Source organism: Macaca fascicularis, chromosome 7 (genome assembly GCF_037993035.2).
Source record: "Macaca fascicularis isolate 582-1 chromosome 7, T2T-MFA8v1.1".
Classification (NCBI taxonomy): Eukaryota; Metazoa; Chordata; class Mammalia; order Primates; family Cercopithecidae; genus Macaca; species Macaca fascicularis.
Window position 1 is genome coordinate 134701600 of NC_088381.1, and position 24750 is coordinate 134726349.

At 34.8% G+C, this 24750-nt stretch overlaps 1 protein-coding gene across 44 annotated transcripts in view; it reads left to right on the plus strand.

Annotated features, from left to right (window-relative positions):
* The window catches only part of GPHN (gephyrin), a 734620-nt gene that overhangs the window by 360831 nt on the left and 349039 nt on the right, over window positions 1-24750 (plus strand). For 29 of the 44 annotated variants that reach the window (XM_073997568.1, XM_073997563.1, XM_073997564.1 and 26 more), the window contains one exon: window positions 3682-3774. Coding sequence is in view for 39 of the 44 variants with exons in the window: in XM_065547498.1 (XP_065403570.1) it covers window positions 3682-3774 (93 nt within the window). In the remaining 5 variants the exon portion in view is untranslated. Of the gene's footprint in view, window positions 1-3681; window positions 3775-18973; window positions 19013-24750 lie in introns of all 44 variants that reach the window. The other 15 variants (XM_045397540.2, XM_015454295.3, XM_015454297.3 and 12 more) reach the window with 1 other exon arrangement.

Genomic DNA, 24750 nt, shown 5'->3' on the forward strand with positions numbered 1-24750 from the left:
CTAAAAAATACAAAAATCTAGCCGGGAGAGGTGGCGGGCGCCTGTAGTCCCAGCTACTCTGGAGGCTGAGGCAGGAGAATGGCGTAAACCTGGGAGGCCGAGCTTGCAGTGAGCTGAGATCCAGCCACTGCACTCCAGCCTGGGCGACAGAGCAAGACTCCGCCTCAAAAAAAAAAAAAAGAAATATCCTCCACATAAGGAAAAGTTAATCACTAAAATAAACAATGTCCTCAGCCTCACTTTTGCAACAGATGCAGAGGGATTTTTCATAAGTTGCTTTCATGAAAAAATCTTCAGTGACCCCTTATTTGGTATAGGCAGCTGAATATTAAAGTTTTCTCAGAATACAGTGGATCTAACAGGTACAGAAACAAATATGGCAAGATAAATTGCTTTTTAGTAAGCTAAGATAAATTACTAAGTTAAGATAAATTTAATAAATTGGTACAGTAAATAGCTAAGATAAACTGCTTTTTTAACATGATAGAAAAAACACTCAGTATCTAATGTGGCACATAGTTCAGTTTAATATGTATACATACATCACCTTGAGGTATCTTTCTTAAAATGCAGCTTCTGATTCAGTAGATCTTGGATGGAATTTCGAATTGTGTATTTCTAATTCCATGACACCACTGGTGTCAGTTCTCAGATCACACTTCCAGTAACAAGATTCTAGAAAACTATATACAAAGAGCTCCTCTACTTGACTGAATCCTTGAGACTAGAGACACTGCCTTATTTATCTTTGCATTGCTGTTCTCTAAGGAAGTACCTGAATTAAAGTTTGCCCTGAAATATTTTCTTGTTAAATGAATTAATGAATCAGATGCATGACAACTATGGCCCTGGAAAACTGGAATTCTATACTGGTGGGTGAGGAAGAATTCTTTTGTTTTGAAAAACAAGTGACTGAATGATAGGATTTCTATTTTGTCTTAAAATCTAAAAGCCTTACTAAAACTTTTGCTCACATGAAATCTGCCATACATAACATTAGCTACTTTGGCCAACAAAATATTACCTCCCAAATGCTTGAATAGATTCTTAACTGCTCTCAAGATAACAAATGTTATTCAAGTGAAACAAATCTATACATTAAGTGTTACCAGTTATCCATCCTGGAAATAGAAAAACTTTAGTAATATTACTGTGGTAAAACTGATTTTTGTTTGTTTGTTTTGAGATGGAGTCTTGCTTTGTCGCCCAGGCTAGAGTGCAGTGGCACATTCTCGGCTCACCGCAACCTCCGCCTCCCTGGTTCAAGCGATTCTCTTGCCTCAGCCTCCCGAGTAGCTGGGATTACAGGCACCTGCCACCGTGCCTGGCTAATTTTTGTATTTTTAGTAGAGACGGGGTTTTACCATCTTGGCCTGGCTAGCCTCGAATTCCTGACCTCGTGATCCACCCACCTCGGCCTCCTAAAGTGCTGGGATTACAGGCGTGAGCCACCGCACCCGGCCAAAAACTGATTTTAAACTGTGTGAAATCTTTGTGGGCCTACTCAACTATCTGTGAAATTTACCCTTGAGTAATTGAACAGATTGTCTTCTTAGACTAGTAGTTTTCAGTTGCTGGCTACATTTTAGAATTACCTGGGAAGCTTTTAAAAATCCCAGCGCCCAAGCTATACCAAAGAGGTGAGGCCCAAATATTTTTTAAAGCTCCGCAGTTAATTCCATTGTGCACCCAAGGTTGAGAACCATTACTTGATTATTAGCTCTTTGAAATCTGAGTCAGTGTTCCTCTTATTTTTACCTTTTAACACTTAATACATGGTAGATACTTCATAAATTTTTACTTAGTCAACAGATGAATTATCTTATAAGGAAGTATTACCTGAGGCAAAACAGGAGCATTCTTCAGTATAAAGGGACCATTTTTACTATCTTTATTAGCATCTTAAAATTTGAAAGTTTGAATACCCTCTTAATATTAATACTGAAAGTTGGTATTTGATATAAACATTTTGGTGTTTAGATATTTTGTTGATGCAACTTAGATTTCATATCACTTTTTATCAAGATCTGATATAAATGGATTGCAATCAGAGGTGAGAAAACTGTGGCACAGGCATTTCACTTCCATAATGGAAGTACTTAGGAATGTTACAAAGAGATCTAAGGTGTTCTAGGATACATCAGTCAGAAAACAAAGACAGTTAATCTACACATTGCTGAGTTGTGGTATCAACCGTGGTTTTGTTTTTTGTTTATTGTTTTCCTGAGACAGAGTCTCACTCTGTCACCCAGGCTGGAGTTCAGTGACACGATCTCAGCTCACTGCAACCTCCGCCTCCCAGGTTCAAGTGATTCTCTTGCCTCAATCTCCTGAGTAGCTGGACGTACAGGTGTACTCCACCATGCCTGGCCAATTTTTGTGTTTTTAGTAGAGACGGGGTTTCGCCATGTTGGCCAGGCTGATCTCGAACTCCTGACCTTACGTGATCCACCCGCCTCGGCCTCCCAAAGTGCTGGGATTACAGGCATGAGTCACTGCTCCCGGCTGTTTTTTTTTTATATACCGGAAAGAATAGAGAGCTGTTTATAAGAGTGAGTATTTAAGCTTTTCTACTTTTTAAAATGAAGCACAGACAATTGAAGTTTTAACTTTGGTTTATGAAACCACTGTATAAGCACCTTTATTATAATAATCATTGATTTTTGAGGGGCTTTCTAAGAACAAAATTATAACTATATCAGGGATCAAAATTCTTTAGATGGGCTCTCAGTTATCTACAATTTATGTTTTTAAAAAATAGTTTGTTGCCATTCATTAATCATTGCACAGAAAAGTTTCCTTTATTTAGAGCTCTGAGCTCTGCATTTCTATGATACCAGAATAAAACACAGATCTGCAAAGAAGGGGGAAAAAATCATTTTTTAGGTCTTGGATTTATTCTAAATAATCATCCTACATTTTGTGTCACTGATGAATTTGAAAACTGAGGGCACTGTATTGTACATCTCAGTATCAGCCTGCTATTTGTATTTCACACGAGTTATTGGCAATTAAATGATGAATTATATTTTTAAATTTTGACTCTGAATTGTAAAAACATGATGAAACAATATAATACCAATGCAAGTATATGATTATAATTTAATGAGCACTTAATTGCCCTTCTTAGCAAATGGCTAAAATGTAGGATCAGTTGATAGAATTAGCAAGAATAGGAAAAGTCAGCAGATGGAGATCCTAGTTCACTTTGTTACAAACTAGGTGTGTAACTTTGTGAATTATTTAAGCACATTGTACTTCAGTTGCTCATTAGAAAATAAAGAGGCACATCTGCTAAAGACCCTGCCAGCTCCAGAATTTTATGATATATAATTCTAATCTCTGTAACTGTCATAGTAGTGTCTTTGAATGGCTAAAAAGAACTTCAGATAAGCCATTAATTATAAGCTCTTTATTTACGGTTTTTCTTATGTTTTATTTACTTTCAAGAATTTGATACTTGCATCCTCATTTTCTATAATTAATAAAATAAGTACTCAAAATTTCAGTGCCTTTTGATCAAGAGTGAAACTGTTCCATGAATTGTGCTTAAAAGTTTTCTTACTGGCTGTTGAAAAGAATCTGTGTTTCCTCGCTGAATACAAAGTGTCTGAGGACTGGGATGTTTTGAGCAAGCAGGCAAGTTCTTCTGCACATGACTATACTATTGTTTTCTTTCAGGAAACCCTGATAGATTGGTGTGATGAAAAGGAACTTAATTTGATATTAACAACTGGAGGAACAGGGTTTGCACCACGAGATGTCACTCCAGAGGTAAGATGTACATGCCTTTTCATATTCAAGGATTAAACTAATCATGTTTTTTTAAATCCTTTTTACTATATTATTTTTATAACTTTGCTAGGCATAACAAATAACTTGTAGTTCTAATAATGTGAAAATTTTGCTGTGGATGAATTGTGAAAAATGTTTCTTGACTTTTTTTCTTTGGGCTTAAACTAGAAATGATACAATATGAGGAAGATTAAACTGATCCAGAGGTAATCTGTCATTTGCTTGATGTCAGCCTAATTTTAGGCACATTTCCAAAGGAAGTGATAGCAGAATTCTGATGGTTAGCATGGCATCTGGTCTGATGTGCTTTGTCAATATAATTCTTTTCTTGAGGTACCCTTGTCATTTGTCTAAAATTACAGTAAGATGACTGCAATAGAATATACTGATTTTACAGTACTTTTGTTGAAAAGGGATATATTTTCCGCAATTCTAAATGTGAACAGCATTTAAATGCAGAATTTAATGAGCCCAAAAGTAGAATTAATATCTAGGCTGAAGAACACATGAATCATCTTCAACTTGTTTATATATAGAAAGAAAAATTAGGGAAAGAATGAAGAATAAGCACTATTAACTAATATGGGAGGGGAGTGTATTTTTTGTTTAAGGAAGCCATAAACCACAGTTGTCACCTCAGAGCCATACATAAAATTACATTACCAATTGTGACAGTTTCCTTTACGTCCCCAAACCCCCAACCAAATGTGTTTCTTGGATCAATTTCAACTTAATATTTACTATGTCTTTCTATTTCAAATCAGTACACTATTGTATCTATTACCTTATTAACATACCACAAGGTACTTTTGCTCTGCATCTATTAAATAATTACTGGCCTTCTTATAATAGTACAATGGTTTTCAAACTTTATCCTGCATCAAAATCAACTAGAGGACTTATTAAAACACAAATTGCTTGACCCCCCACCCCTAGAGTTTCTGATTCAGTAAAGCTGCAATGGGTCTTGAGAATCTGTATTTCTAACAAGGCCCCAGGTGATGTAGATGTTGTTGTTGGACCATAGACCATACTTTCAGACTTTGAGAACTGCTGCTCTACTATATGAAAATGCAATTTTAAGAAGTATTGTTTTTCTATTCCTCTATATAAAAACCATGGTACATAAACTTTTGATATTATTATAATTAGGGTTTTAAATAAAATAGTTTTGGCTTTTAAAACAATCAAAATCAAGCTGTGTTGAGAGGTTAACTTCAACTGCATAAATGAAGTCATCCTTACACAATTTATTTAGCTTCTGGCTTCTATAGTTAATGGTTCTTTGGCCAAGTTTTACATTTCTTTTATGCTATGACTAACTGAAAAAGTACAATTGGGAAGGAAGCCATCTCCTGCAGGGGTGTGCTTATCTTTTGTTTCTTTGTAAGAACATTGACTACTTACGTTAAGATATGGATTTTTGGAGTTTGGGTGCTGTCTTAAGTGTTTTAGTAAATCACTTTGGATTTACATATGCCTATTTTTTGTGTGATGGTTTGATATTTTCATATTTTTCCATAACAGAAAAATAGAAAAAATTTCACCAGAAAATTCATTCATAACCAAATAACAGTATTATTTTTAATTCCTTGGATAATTCATTGTGGGGAAATAATTTACATCACAAAATGTTTTATATCCTATGAGGCTTCCAGTTAGTACAAAATGCTAGGCTGAAAATTCAAACCTTTGAATTTTGGCTCTGCTACTTATCAACAAGGTGACCATAGATGGAGTGTTTTTACTGACACTTCTGATGCTATTTGGGTTTTTTTACTCGAACCAGCCAATTCTTCAACTTCAACAGATATCAGATGTCCTTCTTTTTATTTCAATTAAGTTGTGACACTACCTACCAGGAATTAGTACTAGACTCCGCAGATTTAAGGGCTCAGTCCACAAGATTGCCTTCACGTCACATGCCAGTGGCAAGTACCAGATCCCCAGGCTACTCAAAATTCTGTCCTACTTGACTACAAAGTCTGCTGGTTCCCATAACCCCCCATTTTCAGATTCACTAATTTGCTAGAATAGGTCCAAAAACTCCTGGAAACACTTTACTTATGCTTACCAGTTTACTATGAAGGATACAATTTAGGAATAGCCAAATGCAAGAGATGCACAGGGCAAGGTATAGGGGCAAGGAGGTTCCACCCCCTCTCAGTATTTAGCACCCCTCCAGCACCTTGATGAGTTCATCACTCTGGAAGCTCTCTGAATCCCATTGTTCAAGAGATTTTATAGAGCCCAATCTCCAACCCCACCCCTCAGTGGGTGGAACTGAAAATTCCAATGTTCTAACAACTTAGACTTTCCAATGACCAGACCAGCCCCATCCTGAGGCTATCTAGGCAGGCACCCTAAGTAATCTCATTAGCATAAACTCAGGTGTGATCTGAAGAGGTTTGGGCCTGGCACAGGGGCTCATGCCTGTAATCCCAGCACTTTGAGAGGCCCAGGCGGGTGGATCAGTTGAGGCCAGGAGTTCAAGACAAGCCTGGCCAACAAAGTGGAGACCACGTCTTTACTAAAAATACAAAGAATTAGCCAGGTGTGGTGGCACACGCCTGTAATCCCAGCTACTCGGGTAGCTGAGGCATGAGAATCACTTGAACCTGAGAGTAGAGGTTGTGGCGAGCAGAGGTCACACCATTGCACTCCAGCCTGGGTGACAGAGAGAGATCCTGTCTCAAAAAAAACAGGGAGGCAGGAGGGGGGTGCAAAGGGTTTGTTAGGAATAACAAAAGGCACCCTCTACTCCTATCACTCAGGAAATTCCCAAGGGTTTTATGAGTTCTATAGTAAGTCAGGAATCAAGAACAAAGACCAAATGTATTTTTCTCCTATACCTCTATTGAGACTAGTCATTTAACCACTCTGTGCCTTAGTTTTCTATAAAGCAAGGGAAATAAAAGCACCTATTTACCAAGGTGGCTGTGACTGTTCAATGAGAACTATTCCTGGTATTTTATGTAAGAGTTAATTTATAAGAGTCAAATTTTTTTATTTGTTGCGATGTAACTTTTGTAACCACCAAATGGACACATTTGATAGTTTTTCTTTTTTGTATGTAATACCAAATAGACAACTATAGCCTTTTACTTGATTTAAGGTATGTCCATGAAATCTTTAGAATCTTGTTAACTTATTTCTTAATTTTGATAGGGTAAGCTTCATATTTGATCTCTTCCATCTCTATATTATATAAATCACAAATCTTAAATTTCTGCTGTTCTAGTATCTGAGTTTTTTTTCTTTTCTTTTTTGGTACTACTAGTTGACAAGTGTCTGTTTCCATGGTATTGTATATTTCATTATTCAGAAATTGAGCAGTATTTTATTCTTAAAGTTTTTCAGTTATTTGAAAACTATTGAGGTGCTCTTATATTCATATATACCTATAGCAGCTACATAGGTAAAATTACATTAGGGGTTTCTTAAATGGATTTAAAATATACATAAATATGTCTTCTCTAATATCTGTTTTTGAAAAGAAGCAATTTACCTGATTGTGAATAACTTGATCTTTAATAGGTTCACTTCATATTTTATATGTATATATACATACATATGATATGAATATGGCAAAAGTTTGTAGCACTCATGGGCTATTAAATAATACCAATAAAATAAATAACAAATAAGCAAACATAAAATCAATATAGGCCCACTAAAAAGTAATTCTACTAATTTCCCGTTTACTTTACACCCTAGAGTAGTTGCAGTTCTTATAATATCTAACATATAATATTGACGTATCAGATAGGAATTTAGAAGTATAATTCTGTACCTGAATTATATAGTAGTTTGTCTGTTTTGATAGTTGGATCTAAAGAGAAGAAGCTGTTTCTAGACACATTTACCTATATTATATACGTCAGGATTGCAAATATTTTTTAATGAGGTCAGAAGTTATTGGTAGAAAGCACAAATACTAATTTGATAAAAGTAAAACAATGTAAAACTTCTCCCTTAAAAATCCTAATGTTTTATAGTCAATAATTGTCAGTAATTACCTTAATCTGTAAAGCACAAAGGAAAATTGTTTGTGGGATGTGTGTGTTGTAAGAAAAAAAAATGAAGGATGAAAATGATGAATATGATGAATGAAAAAAAAAATCCAAAGATTTTGTCAATGGGTATGAACTCTAGATAAAATGAAAAATTTAATCAACAGATTTCCCTCTCGGTCTATTAAAAATGAGAATAGAATATCAAGTATAGTAAAGTTTATCTTCTTTATTACATATTTTATAGGAATAGGGCTATCAGAATTGATTTTCCTAAATTATGAATTTAATATTTTTAGGCCCTGCGTCATAGAATATGGTTCATCTGATACTTGCATGCCTTCTAGTCTTCTGCCTGCCTGTAAATATGAGATGCTATCAAAACTTACATATAAAATCATGACAGTTCTCACTCATCAACTTTTTAGAATTTTGTTTTGATAATAAAAAATGGTTTTTAATAATAGATTGCTTGCTTTTTTTCCTTTTTTTTTTTGAGACAGAGTCTCACTCTGTCACCTAGGCTGGAGTGCAGTGGCATGATCTCAGCTCACTGCAACCGCCACCTTCCAGATTCAAGCAATTCTCGTGCCTCAGCCTCCTGAGTAGCTGGAATTACACACGTGCACCACCAAGCCCAGCTAATTTTATATTTTTAGTAGAGACAGGGTTTCACCACTTTGGCCAGGATGGTCTCAAACTGCTGACCTCAAGTGATCTGCCCACTTGAGCCTCCCCAAGTGCCGAGATTACAGGCATGAACCACCGTGGCTGGCCAGATTGCATTTTTTTCTGATTTGATAAAGGTTGGATAATTCATTGTCACTAGTGAAATATTCGTAATTATAAAGTTCCACAGATCGTAAAACTCATTTCTATACAAGTATTAACCCTTTATGTCCCATTATTACTTCAAAGCAATGTATGTCCAAAAAAGGTATTATTATATAAAGGATCTTTTATCATTCTTAAAAAATAAAAGTTTAGTTATAGACATATGAGCAAGGTGAAGTGAGGGCCCTTTAGACATAAATGCATAAATTCTAGAAGAGCTAAAAGATTAAGAAATATTAACAAAAGAATATCTCTATGCTTATTTTAAAAGTGTTTGATAATATAGTAAATTAGAAAATGTTAAACTGTTAAATATTTAAAAGGCACAAAATAACTTTCAGTACTTTTAGAGCACTAAGCTGTATTGAATTAAGGGTTGTATGCTAATATATTATTTTGATCATAGGTAAAAGAGTTAAATAAAAGCCTAGCATACATGTATGTCTCATCCACTTGCTCATTTGTGAAGCTTTTGTTTTTAATCCTCAATATGTATTCAGTGCCATGCTTGGTACTGAAGTTAAAAAATGGGTGAGACTTTCACAGGAGTAAGCAATGTGGCCCACAAGCCAAATCCAGCCTGTCACCTTTTTTTGCATGTCCAGGAAGCTAAGAATAGATTTTACATTTTTAAATGGGTGAAAAAATCAAAAGGAGAGTAATATTTGTGAGGTGAAAAATTATTTGGAATTTGAATTTTAGGGTCTATAAATGAAGATTTATTAGAACAAAGCTACAGTTATTTATGTATTGTCTATGGCTAAAATAGCAGAGTTGAGAAGTTGTAAACAAGATCATATAGCCTATAAAGCCTGACATATTTATCATCTGATGCTTTGCAGAAAAGCCTGTCCACCCCTGGCCTGTTGGATGACAACAAGTCATCTTTACTCACATTTTTTTATTTTCTGACTTTTACCTTTGGTTCTTTAGTAATCCGAATAATGTTAGGTTTCCTTCCTTATATTTTTAATTTTAGGTGGAGCAAAGAAAAAATGCTTTTCTGCCATATTGAAGTGTATTGCCCCATTGTCTCAACAGACAATACAGCATAACAAAAATAAAATATCCCTTATTCTAAGTAATATATAGAATTCTGCACTTTAAAAATTAATAAAATGAATTTGTTATACATTAAGTAAAATCTCACTCTTAAAAATAATTTTAAACTGACAAAAAATAGTTTTAAACTGACATTCTTAGAAATGCCTCATAACAAAAGTATGCTGATATAATTGATGATTATGAAATAATCAAACAAAAGAAGAAATAGCAAAAATACCAGGAAACTATAAATTTGACATAAGGAATATTTATTTAAAAGGGTTCTTACGCCAGGCGCGGTGGCTCAAGCCTATAATCCCAGCACTTTGGGAGGCCGAGACGGGCGGATCACGAGGTCAGGAGATCGACACCATCCTGGCTAACACGGTGAAACCCCGTCTCTACTAAAAAATACAAAAAACTAGCCGGGCGTGGTGACGGACGCCTGTAGTCCCAGCTACTCGGGAGGCTGAGGCAGGAGAATGGCGTGAACCCGGGAGGCGGAGCTTGCAGTGAGCTGAGATCCGGCCACTGCACTCCAGCCTGGGCGACAGAGCGAGACTCCGCCTCAAAAAAAAAAAGGGGGGGGGGGTTCTTATAACTGTTTCATTATGGAAGTGAAGAGGCATCAGACAAAGTGACCAATGCTGAAAGAGGGAAAATACTACAAAATGGTACCAAAGAAACCTGACCTAGGAAAAGACTCTGAATTTTAGAAGGTATATTCTGTTTATAGGCTACTTTCAGGTTTCTTTGGGGCAGATAAATATCTAAGCTTTTCTACAAACTTTTTTCACTTAGGTTATTAGATTTTTTTCATGAAAATGTCTGTTTTCTAATACAAATTAAAGAGAGTTATAAAAATTGTTTTATAAACAATTTATTGAAATGTATGTGTGTCATAATTTTGAGTGTTTGTTACTATAAGACAAGTATTATTTTATGCAGTCATTAGTCATTTTTCTTTCTTATATTGTAATGCTTCAAAAATAAGAACACTGTATAAGCACTGGGAAGAAGAAAAGATTGACCTAAGTTACTAACAACATGTTAATGATTTTCAGTTTGTTACTCCTGTGAAAGATAGTGAGAATTTACATTTAATAACTCACCTAAAAGTTAATATTGGCCATTTTAACAATCAGAAAACACTCTCCTACAGAAGCATAGCAAAAAACACCATATTTAATCATTTGTTTTTGATAGAAAATTTGATTTTGTTTTGAGTAAAATAAAATACCTGTTATACATGGTAAGGCTAAAATTAATCATATTGAACTAGGATTTTGACTATCTTAAAATTGTTCTATGCAAATAGGAAAATTAATATTAAATTGCTTACAAAGCAGAATACTAGAAACCCTTATACCTGAAGTATTTAAAACTGAATTTAATAAAATGTTCCATTCCTCTATGGTCAGATTTGATGGTTATATTTGATCCCATTTTAAGGAGCTCATCGTAATTTTATGAAATAGGTCCCATGTCATATCTTCATATAAACATGTTGGCATGCAATATGGTATAGTGGAAAAGGCTTACACTACAGAGTCAGATTCCTAAATTTGAATATTAGTGCTACTACTTACTAACTATGAAACTTAAGGCAAGTTGACCTATTCAAATCTGTTTTCTCATCTGCTAAATTAGCTGATGCCTACCTACCTCTCAAAATTGTTGATTCTAATAATAAACATAGTCAATAATAAAAACTAACACATATAGCAATTACTATGTGCAAGGAACTCTTTTAAGCATATGTTAACTCATTTAGTCTTCAAAACAACCATACAAGGCTAGGTGTGGTGGCTCATGCCTATAATCCCAGCCCTTTGGTAGGCCGAGGCGGTGGATCACTTGAGGTCAGGATTTTGAGACCAGCCTGGCCAACATGGTGAAACTCGTGTCTACTAAAATACAAAAAAATTAGCCAGGCATGTTGTTGCGTGCCTGTGGTCCCAGCTACTCAGGAGGCCGAATCACGAGAATTACTTGAACCCAGGAGGCGGAAGTTGCAGTGAGCAAAGATGGGGCCACCTGGGTGACAGAGTGAGACGCTGTCTTAAAAAAAAATAAATAAAATAAATAAATAAATAAATAAATAAATAAATAAATAATATATGTATAAGGCAGGTACTATTTATTGTTAGCTCTGCCTTAAAGATGCAGAAACTGCGACACAGATTGATTCATTGACTTGCCCAAGATTTTTCAAGTAGTAAATGGCAATAAATGTGTGTAAAAGGATCTAACATAATGCCTGTAATCTTTGTAGATGCTCAGTATTCATTCTTTTTCTTCCTCATTTAATTAACAGTACTACCTATTATCTCTAATTAGATATGGTAGCCCCAAATACTTTTGCTACTAACCATTGTGTTTCTAATAGCTATTGTTAACTACAAACATAACTGGTGGATATGTCTTAAAAATAAGGACTTGTCTTGAAACAGCCAGATATGTGAAAAAATAGCTTTTTAGCAATAGCCCACTGTATATCTGGGGTTTATAATTATTTTTATATTGTCCACTGAAAGCAGAATTTTTTTTTTCAGATCATAGGCACACTTAGTACCTTCCTGTTTGGTAAGAACAGCATTCATTGTCTTTGTTCAATGTAACAAATATTTATGAAGCACCTTGGGCTTTATCGAACCTAAAGCTGAAGTACATATACTCCTAAAATAGTCACATGACAATCCAAGACAGTATAAACCTGGTACCAGAAATATTCAGCCAATTCAGGCAAAAAGATTTATTCAAAGAGAAAGATTAAAAGTGAACTTGAGTAATCAGTGAAATTTTTATAAAATTTAAGCTAAAATTGAGTGGGATTCAGGTTTTGAAAGAGGAAGACATTATGGTAGGAGTAAAGAAGAAGGAAAATGTTGAGCAAGGCACAGAGAAATACAAACATAAAATCTTTTTGGCTAAAACAGAGAATTCACTTTACATAGGAGGATGGATACACTAGACCTACATTATTTTATTTCTTTCAGACTGGCTAGGGAGGGACCAAATATAGAAATGAGAGATTTACTGTATTAGTCTGTTCTCACATCGCTAATAAAGACATACCCAAGACTGGATAATTTGTAAAAGAAAGAGGCTTAATTGACTCACAGTTCAGCAGGGTGTGGTAGGCCTTAGGAAACTTACAGTCATGGTGGAAGTTGAAGCAAACATGTCCTTCTTCACATGGTGGCAGCAAGTAGAAGTGCAGAGCCACAGGGGAAAAGGCCCCTTATAAAACCATCAGATCTCAAGAGAACTCACTATCATGAGAACCATGAGAAAAGTATGAGGGTAACTGCCCCATGATTAAATTATTAATACCTCCCGCTGAGTCCCTCCCATTACACATAGGGATTATGGGAATTACAATTCAAGACCAGATTTGGGTGGGGACACAGCCAAACCATATCACTGTCCTTATTCAAAGATTCCTTGGAAACCAGAACTCATAAGTCTACTATCAGTCAGCATAGACAGTAAAATCATGCTTTCAGGACTTTCTTAGACACTTTTTTGGATCAGCATTTATTCAAATGCATATGAATACATTCCTCAGTAGGACTAACTTTATTCTTTTTGGAGTTTGTTTTTATGCCCTGGTTCAAAAAAAAAAAAAAAAGTTTTGATTTAATCTGCGAACATAGTAACTATCTATCTATTTATTTATCAAATTTAAATTACTGAAAGGCACCAAATTCCAATTTTGTTTATTTGTTGTTTGGAAACCTTTTCAATCAATATTTCCCTTAGAATCAAGAATCAAGACAATCAAGGAATATGTTATCATAGATTTTGTCAGTGCTGTATCTCTAGTTAGCTTAGCATTTGTATAAAATTACAAACTTTATAATAGTAGAGAAATCATAGTATCTCAGAATTTGAAGAGAACAAAGACCATCATGTTCAAAGCCCTAGCATGCCCTTTCCATCATTCCAGCCTGAACATTTCAATCATCACTTCTTCTATCGAAGAGTTCATTATTTAGACAACTCTAGTTGTTTGAAAGTCTAAATATATCAAACTGAAATCTGTCACCTTGTAATTTCTACCCACTTGTCCTAATTCTGCTCTTGGCTGTGCTCAAAAGAAGGTTAATTCCTCCTTTACATGACATTTCTGATATTTGAAAAGAAATGTTACGATTCTCCTTAAGTCTACTTACTTTTGGATTATTTTTGCATTTAATCTTTCCACCAGGCAGAGACTTGCCCAAAATATACATTCTCTATTTTTTATGCATGAAAAAATAAAAGCTCCATAGTAAAATGGTACCAGTATAAAAATTATAGGTACAAAATTAGACCATTTAGATAAATAATTAGAGCAATAATTGACTTTGCATTTAAGACTGTTAAGTTGAAAGGGTCCTATTCCACATAGTAGCACTAAAGAGGGAAGAGTACATTGTTCCTTGAGGTCAGAATTTTTGCAATTTTGAGAATAAGGCAAAAACAAAAATTTCCTATGTGAAGAACCTACAAATAAAAATTAGATATTCAGTTTCCTTTAAATATATGTCCTAATTGTATACCTACTCTATGTCAGAATATGCACTCAGCTTTTATGGGGCCCTATGGATAAGAGAGATCATACGTTAAATAAACATATAAGCAAGTGTACATGCAAGTGATGGTAAGTTCTGTTTCTAATTACAGTTCTAACTAGAAAAATAGTGTTGCCCATAGAACCTTTTATGGAGTAGCATAACAGACTGGTTAAATCTGCTCCATAATGGGCATAGAAATAATAAAAGTAATATGGTGGTTAAGAGCACAGACTATTTGGGTTTGAATCTTAGATCCACCTGTTATTAGTGTGCAACCCCCATATAATTTACTTAACTTTAAAAACCTGTTTTCTTTTGTGTAAAATGAAGATAGTAAGAGTACTTGCCTCATAGAGTAGTTATATTATGTAAATGATATAAGCAAGGCACTAAAAACAGTATTTCCTTGTGATATAAATCTTTGCTATTGTTATCTACAATATATTTAGAAAGAGCTTTAGCTTTAAAAATAAGTTAAGTGATGGTTGAATAAATACTATAAGAATTATTCTCTGTAAGAAAAAATCAAACAGGGTAGGACCTAAAGTACACAATAGTATAGTTGTGGAAAAGGGAAAAGAAATACCAAAGAGGACTTGTTAAATCCTTATTTTAGCTTGAATTTATCAGTAATAATATCTTGAAATCACCTTTCTAGTACACCCTTCCAAATCCACTCTTGTGAAATAAAAAGAGGCTAGCATACCAGAATACTTTGGTTTTGCAAAATGAGTGCTAAGAAATTAACAATTAAAATATAAATAAATATTTTGCAGATATATTAGTAAAATGCTAAAAGTATATTTATCTAGAGACATAGTCTAAGGAAGGGAGATTTCAGGATATTCCTTTCTTTACTACTCTCTGGAATCAGGAATATGGATTTCTATCTCTGTATATTAGGTGCCCATCTATGAAATGGACTTACTGTTGCTTTTCACATAAAATGTAGTAAGATGACAACAAATGAGTACTTTATATCTGTCAAGTGCTATGAACTTCTCAGAATAATATCACTGAATTAGAAGGGAAGAATATTCGTAACTTTGTTGTTACTGCCTGCCATAAAAGGCATCTGATAGGGATTCAGGCAACAAAGTAAACAATTTGAATTATTCTAATAATTTTACCAGTATTGGAACTTGGAACTGCTACTAAAATATGAAGGACAAATGTCCACTGGAGGTAGTAACCATTTTAGATAGTTATTAATGGAACACAGATGAGAAGTAGCAGAAAGGATCCAAGTTCCTTCAAAAGATGCTGAAAAGAAAGAAGCAGTAAACCTCTCTTGTGTGTACAGTTTGAAGATGGTGGTTGTCAGTGTCACTGAATGAGCAAGACCAAAAGCCAAAGGCAACAGTGTGGAAGAAGCAGTCCATCATGCTGGAAGGACTAATTGATATACAAAGAAATAAAGTATACCTCTCTGTGAAGAATGAAGATAACGTTATAGCCATGAGTGCCACTGGGATAATTTAAGTGTCTTCCCCCTCAGCTTCTTCACTCCTTTCTATAAGTTGTATTGCAGCAAATAACATAATGTCCTTGCGTGGAATAATCCTCAGTCTAAACCTTTATGGAAAGAAAAGCTAGGTCAGTTTTGATTAGGAGGTGCTTCTGAATGCAGTTTTACAAAATTTTTTAAATACTCTTTTTTACAAAATGGAGGTATTTAAACCAGAGAGAATATAATTGTTAGTTTTGAATATTGTATAACTATAATGGAGTCTTATTATAATGTGTCAGTTGTCTGCTATGATTCAAGATTACATTGTATAGGCAAACCCATTATAACGAGGTCACTTTAATAACCCCATTGATGGGATTCAAAAGAAATTCATATTATGCTAATTTCCAACTATTGTTAGGGTATGTATTTAGAAGTTTGGTTAATTGTGTGATACTTTGATATAAGTTCCCTTTATGGGCCCTATTTACTTCCTTTTTCATTCTCTCCCATTTTGCCATTTTTAAGACTTACTGGTATTGTACTTTGTCCCTTCAAGATGGGGCTGCTCTCTGGGGTAGATAGATGAATGAATATCACCCTCTTTAATAAATAATATTTAGAGGAATGAGAGGCTACTTGTATATAATATTGAAAGCAGGCCAGGTGCGGTGGCTCATACCTGTAATCCCAGCACTTCGGGAGGTCGAGGTGGGCAGATCACCTGAGGTCAGGAGTTTGAGACCAGCCTGGCCAACATGGTGAAACCTCATCTCCACTAAAAACAGAAAAATTAGCCAGGCATGATTACATGCCCCTGTAATCCCGTCTACTCAGGAGGCTGAGGGAGGGGAATCATTTGTACCCGGGAGGTGGAGATTGCAGTGAGCCAAGATCGCACCACTGCACTCCAGCCTGGGTAACAGAGCAAGACACTGTCTCAAAAATAAAATAAAAAATAAAAATAATAATAATAATAATATTGAAAGCAAATCCTAGTATAAGTATACATTCCCCCAAACATTTACTATGGGCAATAGTAGTAACAATATTAACAGTAAATTCTAATGTATCATTGCTTAAAGTTTAGTTATTACTCTTTGCCTTCTAAATATAAAATACTATAGGACAGGGGTCAGCAAACTTATTTAAAAGGGCCAGATGGTAAATTTTTTAGATTTTGTAGGCATATGGTCTCTGTCAAAATTACCCAACTCTGCCAGACCTGTAGCACAAAGGCAGCCACAGATGATATAAATAAATGAGCCTGGCTGTGTTCTAACAAAACTTTATTATGGGCACTGAATTTAGATTTCATATATTTCCATGTGTCATGAAATACTGTTCTTCTTTTGATTATCTCTTGAATCATTAAAAAATACAAAGATCACTTGTAGATTGCAGGCCATACAAAAAAAAAAAAAAAAAAACGAAAACAGGAAATGGGCAGGATTTGGCCCTGGGGCTGTAGTTTGCCAACCCTGTTATAGAACATTCCTGTTCTATAGTGCACTAGCATCTGCTCTGTTAATCTAAAAGCTCATAGTATGTGAGCTTTCAGAAGAATACTCTGAAAATTTGAGACTGAGAGAGGAAGCCCCATAAGAAGTTAATGCTTCATGGACTCAAATATGTACTTAAAGCCTACAAGATATAGGTATAGATATAGATATAGATATAGATATATACATGCCAGGCACTGTTTCAGATGTTGAGATAGAGCAATGAGCTAATAAGTCAAAAGTTCCTACCTTTATGGAATTTACATTTTAGTGAGAGGATACAAACTATTAAAAAAACAAGTAAACTGTATAGTACTGGAGATGGTAAGTGCTATGTGTAAAAATTAACCAGGGAGGGAGGATAGTAGCCCAGGCAGGAAAGAGGGTTATAATTTTAAATAGGGTCATCCATTAAGGAAGGCCTCATTGATAAGATGACATTTGAACAAAGACCTTAAGGAGGAGAAAGAGGAAGCCATGGATCATCTGGAACCTGAATGCCACCCCTAGTGTAATAGAGTAGAGGCATGGCATGAACTGACATATTTTAATGTAGAAACAAGTTAGGAGACTATTAAAATAACCCAGGTGGAAAATGACAGTGGCTTAGACCAATGATAGAGGTGGAGGTAGTGAGAAGTAGATTATTGATATATTTTGAAGGGAGAGGTAAACAGATAGAATAAGATAAAGAGAGAAGTCAGGTATAAGACCTGACTTGGGAATTAGAAGGATGTAGTTTCCATTTAATGAAATGGAGAAGACTATGGGAAAAGTAGGTTTGAGGGGGAAGATCAAGAATTTTACTTTGGTTATGGAAATGTGAACTTCCTTTAGGTATTCAAGTTGAGATATTGAATTGCAATTAGATATTAGGTATATGAGGCTGAGCACAGTGGCTCACACCTGTAATCCCAGCACTTTGGGAGGTTGAGGTGGGCGGATCACATGAGGTAAGGAGTTCAAGACCAGCCTAGACAACCAGGTGAAACTCTGTCTCTACTAAAAGAAAAGAAAAGAAAAAAGCCAGACATGGTGGTGCACGCCTGTAATCCCAGCTACTTAGGAGGCTGAGGCAGGAGAATTGCTTGAACCCAGGAGGCAGAGGTTTGCAGTGAGCTGAGATTGCGCCACTGTACTCCAGCCTGGGTGACAGAGTGAGACTCCTTCCCCCTGCCCCCCAAAAAAGTAGATATTAGGTATATGTATCTAGACTTCAGTAGGAAAATCTGGGCTAGAAATATTATTTTTGGAGTCATCAACATATAAATGGAATTAAAATCCATGACAATTGATGAGATCACCAAGATACTTACTGATATTACTATTTGTTGATTGACATTACTGCCCCTGATTGTTTCTCATCCACTTTCAAAGAGGTAGGTAGTTTCTAGTAATCTGTCCCCTCTGCTCATTCACAAAGAGTGGAAGGGATCCCACTGAATTAGAAGCCCGACCTACACAGGAAGTACCATTAGTTGACCATCTTCCCATTTTGCCATGGTGTAAACATAAGAGTGAATTTTTCCAAGTACCTCCTTGCTGGAAACTGTTTGCATTGGAGGTAAGTGTGAAAGGGGAGGTTGTGGGGAATGATGGGGTGAGGGCTTCCTAAACCTTTCCCATAACTCAGAAATGGTTTCATTCTGAGGAAGGGAGAAGGTTCAGGCTGGTTCTTATTTCCCTGAACCAGTTCATATAGCCCTAAATTTGACCTGCTTTCCTCAAACTGGGAGTCAGAAATCCCTTTTCTCTTCTGTTTTTCTGCTGCAGAAATTCCCAACATTCCCATTTTGTGGGCTCCAGAAAGGGGTAAGCGAAGACTTCAATCCCAGCCAATCATTTTCAGATTAATAATTTTTAGTGTTTTGGTTTCTTTTATCATCATAAAAAATGCTTGGACCCATTTTTCACATCTGTTTAATTTCTTTGTGGATTGCTATGTATCTATGTTCTAGGGTCATTCTGTATCCCTGGGCAATAGAGTTCAGATCCATCTGCTATTTCCATTTGTGTGCTGTTCTCTTGTGGATTCTCATTTGCAGTTTATTGAATACTGTATCCTAGATGGAAGACACCCAGTTCAGGGGACTGCCTCACTCTCAATCTCATCTTTTCCTGAATGGTGTTTTATTCCTCTGCTGAAAGCTTGTTATTACCCTATACAACTGCTTCTGATGATCTGTCATTGTTTCTCTACCGTTCTGTCTTCCTGCTTGATTGCCTTTGGTTTTTGTCTCTCCTTTTTGCCTCACTTCACTCATCTGCTGAATGATTTGCATTCTTCACTCACTGGTACTTTGTCCATCAGCAAATGGCCTGGTACTGCCGTATCCATCTGCCATTTTAGCATTTTAGACTGCCCAGCATTATCTATCTGCTCCCCTACAATTCCCCTATACTATGGCCTAACAAGTGCTACGTCATCTGCCTGCCTGATCTTGCCCTGCCCAATCTATACCTGTAACACTGTAAGTAGGTGAGATTGTTTAGCATTTCTGCTGTCATCTACACTTGCCTTGTGCCACTGAGTTAGACTGCTGACTGAGTTTGCTCGACTGTTGCCTCCTCTTCCTATTTGCTGCCTGTGGCTGCCCCATTAATTTATTTGAGACATTGCAATCATCTCCTATGTACTTGCAACTTGCTGTTTGGCCTGTGTTGCCTCCTTTATAGTTTGCTGCATTTAAAAAATCACTGGCATTGCTCCTCTGTTGTCTTGTAACCCTGATCATATTTTATTTCCAATAAAAGTTTTACCTACATATTGTCCTAACATCTTAGAAATAGGAAAATGCTTTGCTATTTAACAGCCCAGTCCAGTTTGCTCCTAAAGTGACTTTTTAAACTCACTACCACCTGTCCTTTCTGCTTTTTTGTACAACTCCACATTCTTCTCTTTACATAAGAATATATATTTTTAAAAATCATCATCTTTGCTTAAGTTTTCTTTTCACATCATATATTATGTACATTTATTTCTCATGTATGGGATCTTTCAATAATTTTCCATATACTAAAATTATTTCCTAATTTATTTTTCCTAAATTTTCCAGGGTTTTATAAGGACAAGTTACTCCTATTAATTTTATTCTTTTTAATAAGACCAGAAGATTTTTTTGCAACTTTAAAAGTATCATCTCTAAAAATAATAAATTTAATTATCTTATAATTCTTTGTAGTTCAGATTAAAGTAGCTTTCTGCTCTGCCCTATTTTTTCCTTTGAGAATATCATTTCTCAGCTTCCTCATAGTTTATGTAATACCAGTTCTTTAGAGATCCTTTAGATGTATTTATCTTCCTTCCTTTTAAACTCTTTTCTTGTATGTTGGGTAAACCTTTGAAATTGATATTTTCTCATTATTGTATTTGCAAAGTACTTGGCATCTAAAAATAACTTGCAACATAACATTATCTGCACTGTAAACCTTATAGTCTTAATAGCTTTTATCTAAATGAAAGCTCAAATACAAGAACCAAAGAATAATTTTGGTGAAATTTGCAAGAGTCTAAGGAGGAGATGTAAAGTGGAGTATGTATGTGTGCCTGCACATGTGTATATAGAGACTTGAAGTGTTTTATGTGTGTATCTACAACATCATTGTGCTCGAAGTGTGGAAAATGCTGAGTATCCATATTACACTTTATTTTTACAAAAAAATCTAAAGAGGTGATAGATTTAGGGATATGGAAAAAGTATGGATGGGTTTTTATTTTCTTTTAATAATATAGATAAAATTCGTCAGTGTGAAGAAAAGGATGCTCTAGGAAAGTTAAGAAAATCATTTCAGTAGCTTTTTAAAATTTTGATAAAATATAAACATAAAATTTACCATTTTAACCAATTTTAAGTGTAAAATTCAGTGATATTAGCACATTCACAGTTTTGTGCAACTATCACCACTGTTTCTAGAACTTTTTTTTATCATTCCACATAGAAACTCTGTACCCATTAAATAAAAATTCCCCATTCCTCTCTCCCCCAACCCCTGGTAAACTCTAATCTATTTTCTGTCTTTATAAATTTGCCTATTCTAGATACCTCATATAAGTGGAATCATACAAGTTTTGTCTTTCAGTGTCGAGCTTATTTCACTTAGCAAAATGTTTTCAAGGTTCATTTATATTATATAATGTATTAGAATTTCATCCTTTTTTGACTCTAATTAATATTCCATTGTATGTATATACCACAACTTGTTTATCAGTTCACCTGTTGGTGGATACTGGGTTGTTTTCAGATTTTAACTTTTATAAATAATGCTCCTACAAACATTGGTGTGCAAGTATCTGTTTTTCTTTTGGTTATATAACTAGAAATGGATTCAATAGCATTTAATACTTTTGTCCACGAAAAAATTAAATTAATAGCAAAGAGATCAGGGAGAAACCACATAATTTATATGAAAGATTAATAAGTCCAAGATATTATATTAGGAAGAGAAGAAATTATAAACTTTTAGAAAGGCTACAGAAGGCCAAATGATAAAATTTAGAAGACTGTATTCTATAAATAAAAGGGAGAATGAAGTTAAAATAACAGATCTTGGATGATTGCAAGATAACAAAAATGATTCTGAAGAAAGTTAAATTTTAAAAAAATAACCAACTTAAGGACAGTATGATGGCACATCTTTGAAATGGAATAACGTGGGCTTTTATAGAGGAGAGAGGTAGGCATTTCAAAGGCAGAATTTAAATGAAGATGACTAAGATGAGGGAACCAGGTCATGTTTAGAGGAACCAGAAATGGGAACAGGAATTCATTTCAATCCAGAGATCCTTCATCCTGTATACTCAGCCTTCTACCACTCATAGACATTTTTCTAAAAAGATTCCTAGGCTCAAACCCGAGATTCCGATTCAGTAGGTTTGGAATTTGGTTTAGGTAATGTGCAAATACATGCCTGTGTGTGTGTGTGTGTGTGTGTATGCACGTGTGTCTCTGTGTGTGTTTTAATCCACTGATGAAACACTGTACTCTGTACCATAGTGTCCTAGACCTTATAAGAATTAAATAAGTTAAAGAGAATTGGCCCTTGTCTTCAAGCAGTTTAAAACTGCAGTAGTTAAAATAATGATGGACTTAGGAAAGGCTTTCAATCTGTTAGGTGATAAGTTCTCATTTGTTAATTCAACAATTTTAGGGTGGTGATTTTTATACTCTATCAACTGAGGTTCTTCATCTAAACTATCAAACACAGAAAATTGTTTGACTATCTTCTCAATTATCCTAAGGGTGGCACACCAGCTAGTACCATTCTATATGCGTGAGAGAGAAGTTAATTCACTAGATACAAAAATTCTCTCAGAACCTTTTAAGAAAGGTTGGGTAATCTGTAGTCTGCTAGGAATATGTGACACAAAGACATAAAACTTTGCTCTTAAGGGGCTCACATTCCAGGAGAGGGGAAAAGACATTTAACAAAAAATGCATTTCTAATATCAACCGCACAATTTTCTTCTTTTCATCTAATGGACTGAGGGAAATGTTCAAAGTCAGAGTGGCTGTATATAAGGAAATCCTTTCACCTCTTCTAAGCATTATTGATTCAGGAAGAAGAATGTAATAAGAATGATAAATTCTGTATTACAGCTTTTCACAGCTGAAGGATGCTGGCAGTAACTTAAATGTCAATAGGAATCTCTTTAATTTTAAAGCCTAGAGCATTCAGTGGCAGGTTAGTGATTTCATTGATAGCTATTAATAAGCAACAGTAACTAAAACCAAGTTTATTAGTTTCATAGTGAAGAGTAGAAAATGGCTATAGGTAAGTTGATAACTAATGTCCAATAGTCTGTTCTTGAACGTAATTGAAAGCACAGTGAGAGATTTTTGCCCCCGGAGTACAACTCTTATACCAATAATGAAAATGTTCAGGAATTTAATTTATTCTCACTATCAATTAAAACTCACTAAAATTCCTGGTGTCAGAAGGTTCAGTCATATTCATTAGTTTTTCTTATGGATTTAATTATTTCTGAACTATAAATTTATTTGTCCTCCCTGTACTGATCAGTGTGCATTTAAACTTGAGAGCAGTTAGCTTTCATTCCTATTACTGAGCACTTCACACTGATTCCTTTAGGATAAACTTTACTAACACATTTTTCCTTCTTCCTTCCAATTTCTTACCAAACTTTATTTTAACAGCACAGCTATGGGAAGGTCAAGGTTGTCATGTCAACAGAAAAGCACTACAATAGAAATTACGACCAGATTAGCTTGTTTTCTTAGCAATAATGAACAATTTTAAAAGATTTTGCTTTGCCTGCATTCATTCTGAAAAACATTTCAAAACAGAAAAAGCAGATTATGCAGATATTTTAATAATGTGGAATAAAGGAAAATATAAGAGTAACATAATTTTATGAAACTCATTTTATTAATAATAAATATACTTTTTCTTGTCTTATGATCTCTGAACTCCTATTTTATTTTGAGGAAACTGAATTTAAAATAGAGTGCTATAATGTGTTTCCTTTGTGTGAAAGTTAATCTGAGAAGACAATACGTCTATCTCATTCTTACTAGGCTTCAAGTCCTTTATATCTAATAACAAGAAAATTATCTGAATTAGGCAACTACTGTCTAACAAATCATCTATTTTTTCTTTTACTTTTTTATTTTCTCCACTGAATGACAGCAGAATGTATTCAAGACCTTGCAAAGGATATGATTGAAGACGTAGCTTCCTTATATAAACATTTTGTGAAGGTATCCATAAAATGAAGTGAAACTTTTGTGAAGTTTCACTTTTTTGATTTTGAATATGGATAATAACAGTAGCAGGCACTAATAATCAGTCTCCTAGTTTCTCAATTTCTTTTCCCCCCATTTGCCCTCCTACCATCAAATACTTCAATGTTGCTGGCAGAAGCTAACTCCTGGCACAAGAAGTCAGGTAGGTGAGAAAGAGATCACTGGGGGAAAGTAAATTGCCCCAGAAAGACAGACTTTTTGGTACAAAGATCCTTTATTCACACGTAACAGTCTTTAATTTTATGAACATCAAAATCAATACCTGAAAAGTTCACTAGTTAGATATTTGGAAGTTTTTAAAATACAAGACACCACGAGACTTTTTGTATTTGACTTAGAATGCTTTTTAGATTTCTTATAATATTTAGTAATTATGAAGAAATTTAGTGTTTTTTACTTATATCAGCAACATAAAAACTGCTCAAATTTGATTCCTTACATGTTCAGGAATCAATTTTTCTTTGGTTTATTCATAGCCATAGTAGTACATGTATATTTACTTTGCAATCAAAGGTAGTAATTGCCTTACAGAGATCTTAAGCAGAGGTCCTCAAAGAAAATACTATATCTCTTATAAGTTAAATTATTTCTCATCCAATGCTTTCTTATCAAAATTAAGATAGACTCTGTGAGAGGGATAAAATATGAAGTCTGTTTAGATATCCTGCTTCTCATGAAGGTTAGTAACTACATGGTAAGGCTAAAGACCATCTGTAAAAAGCTTCTCTTTTACCAACAAGAAAAGTGGTTTTCAAATTTCCATACTTTCCAGTTAGTGTTAAAATA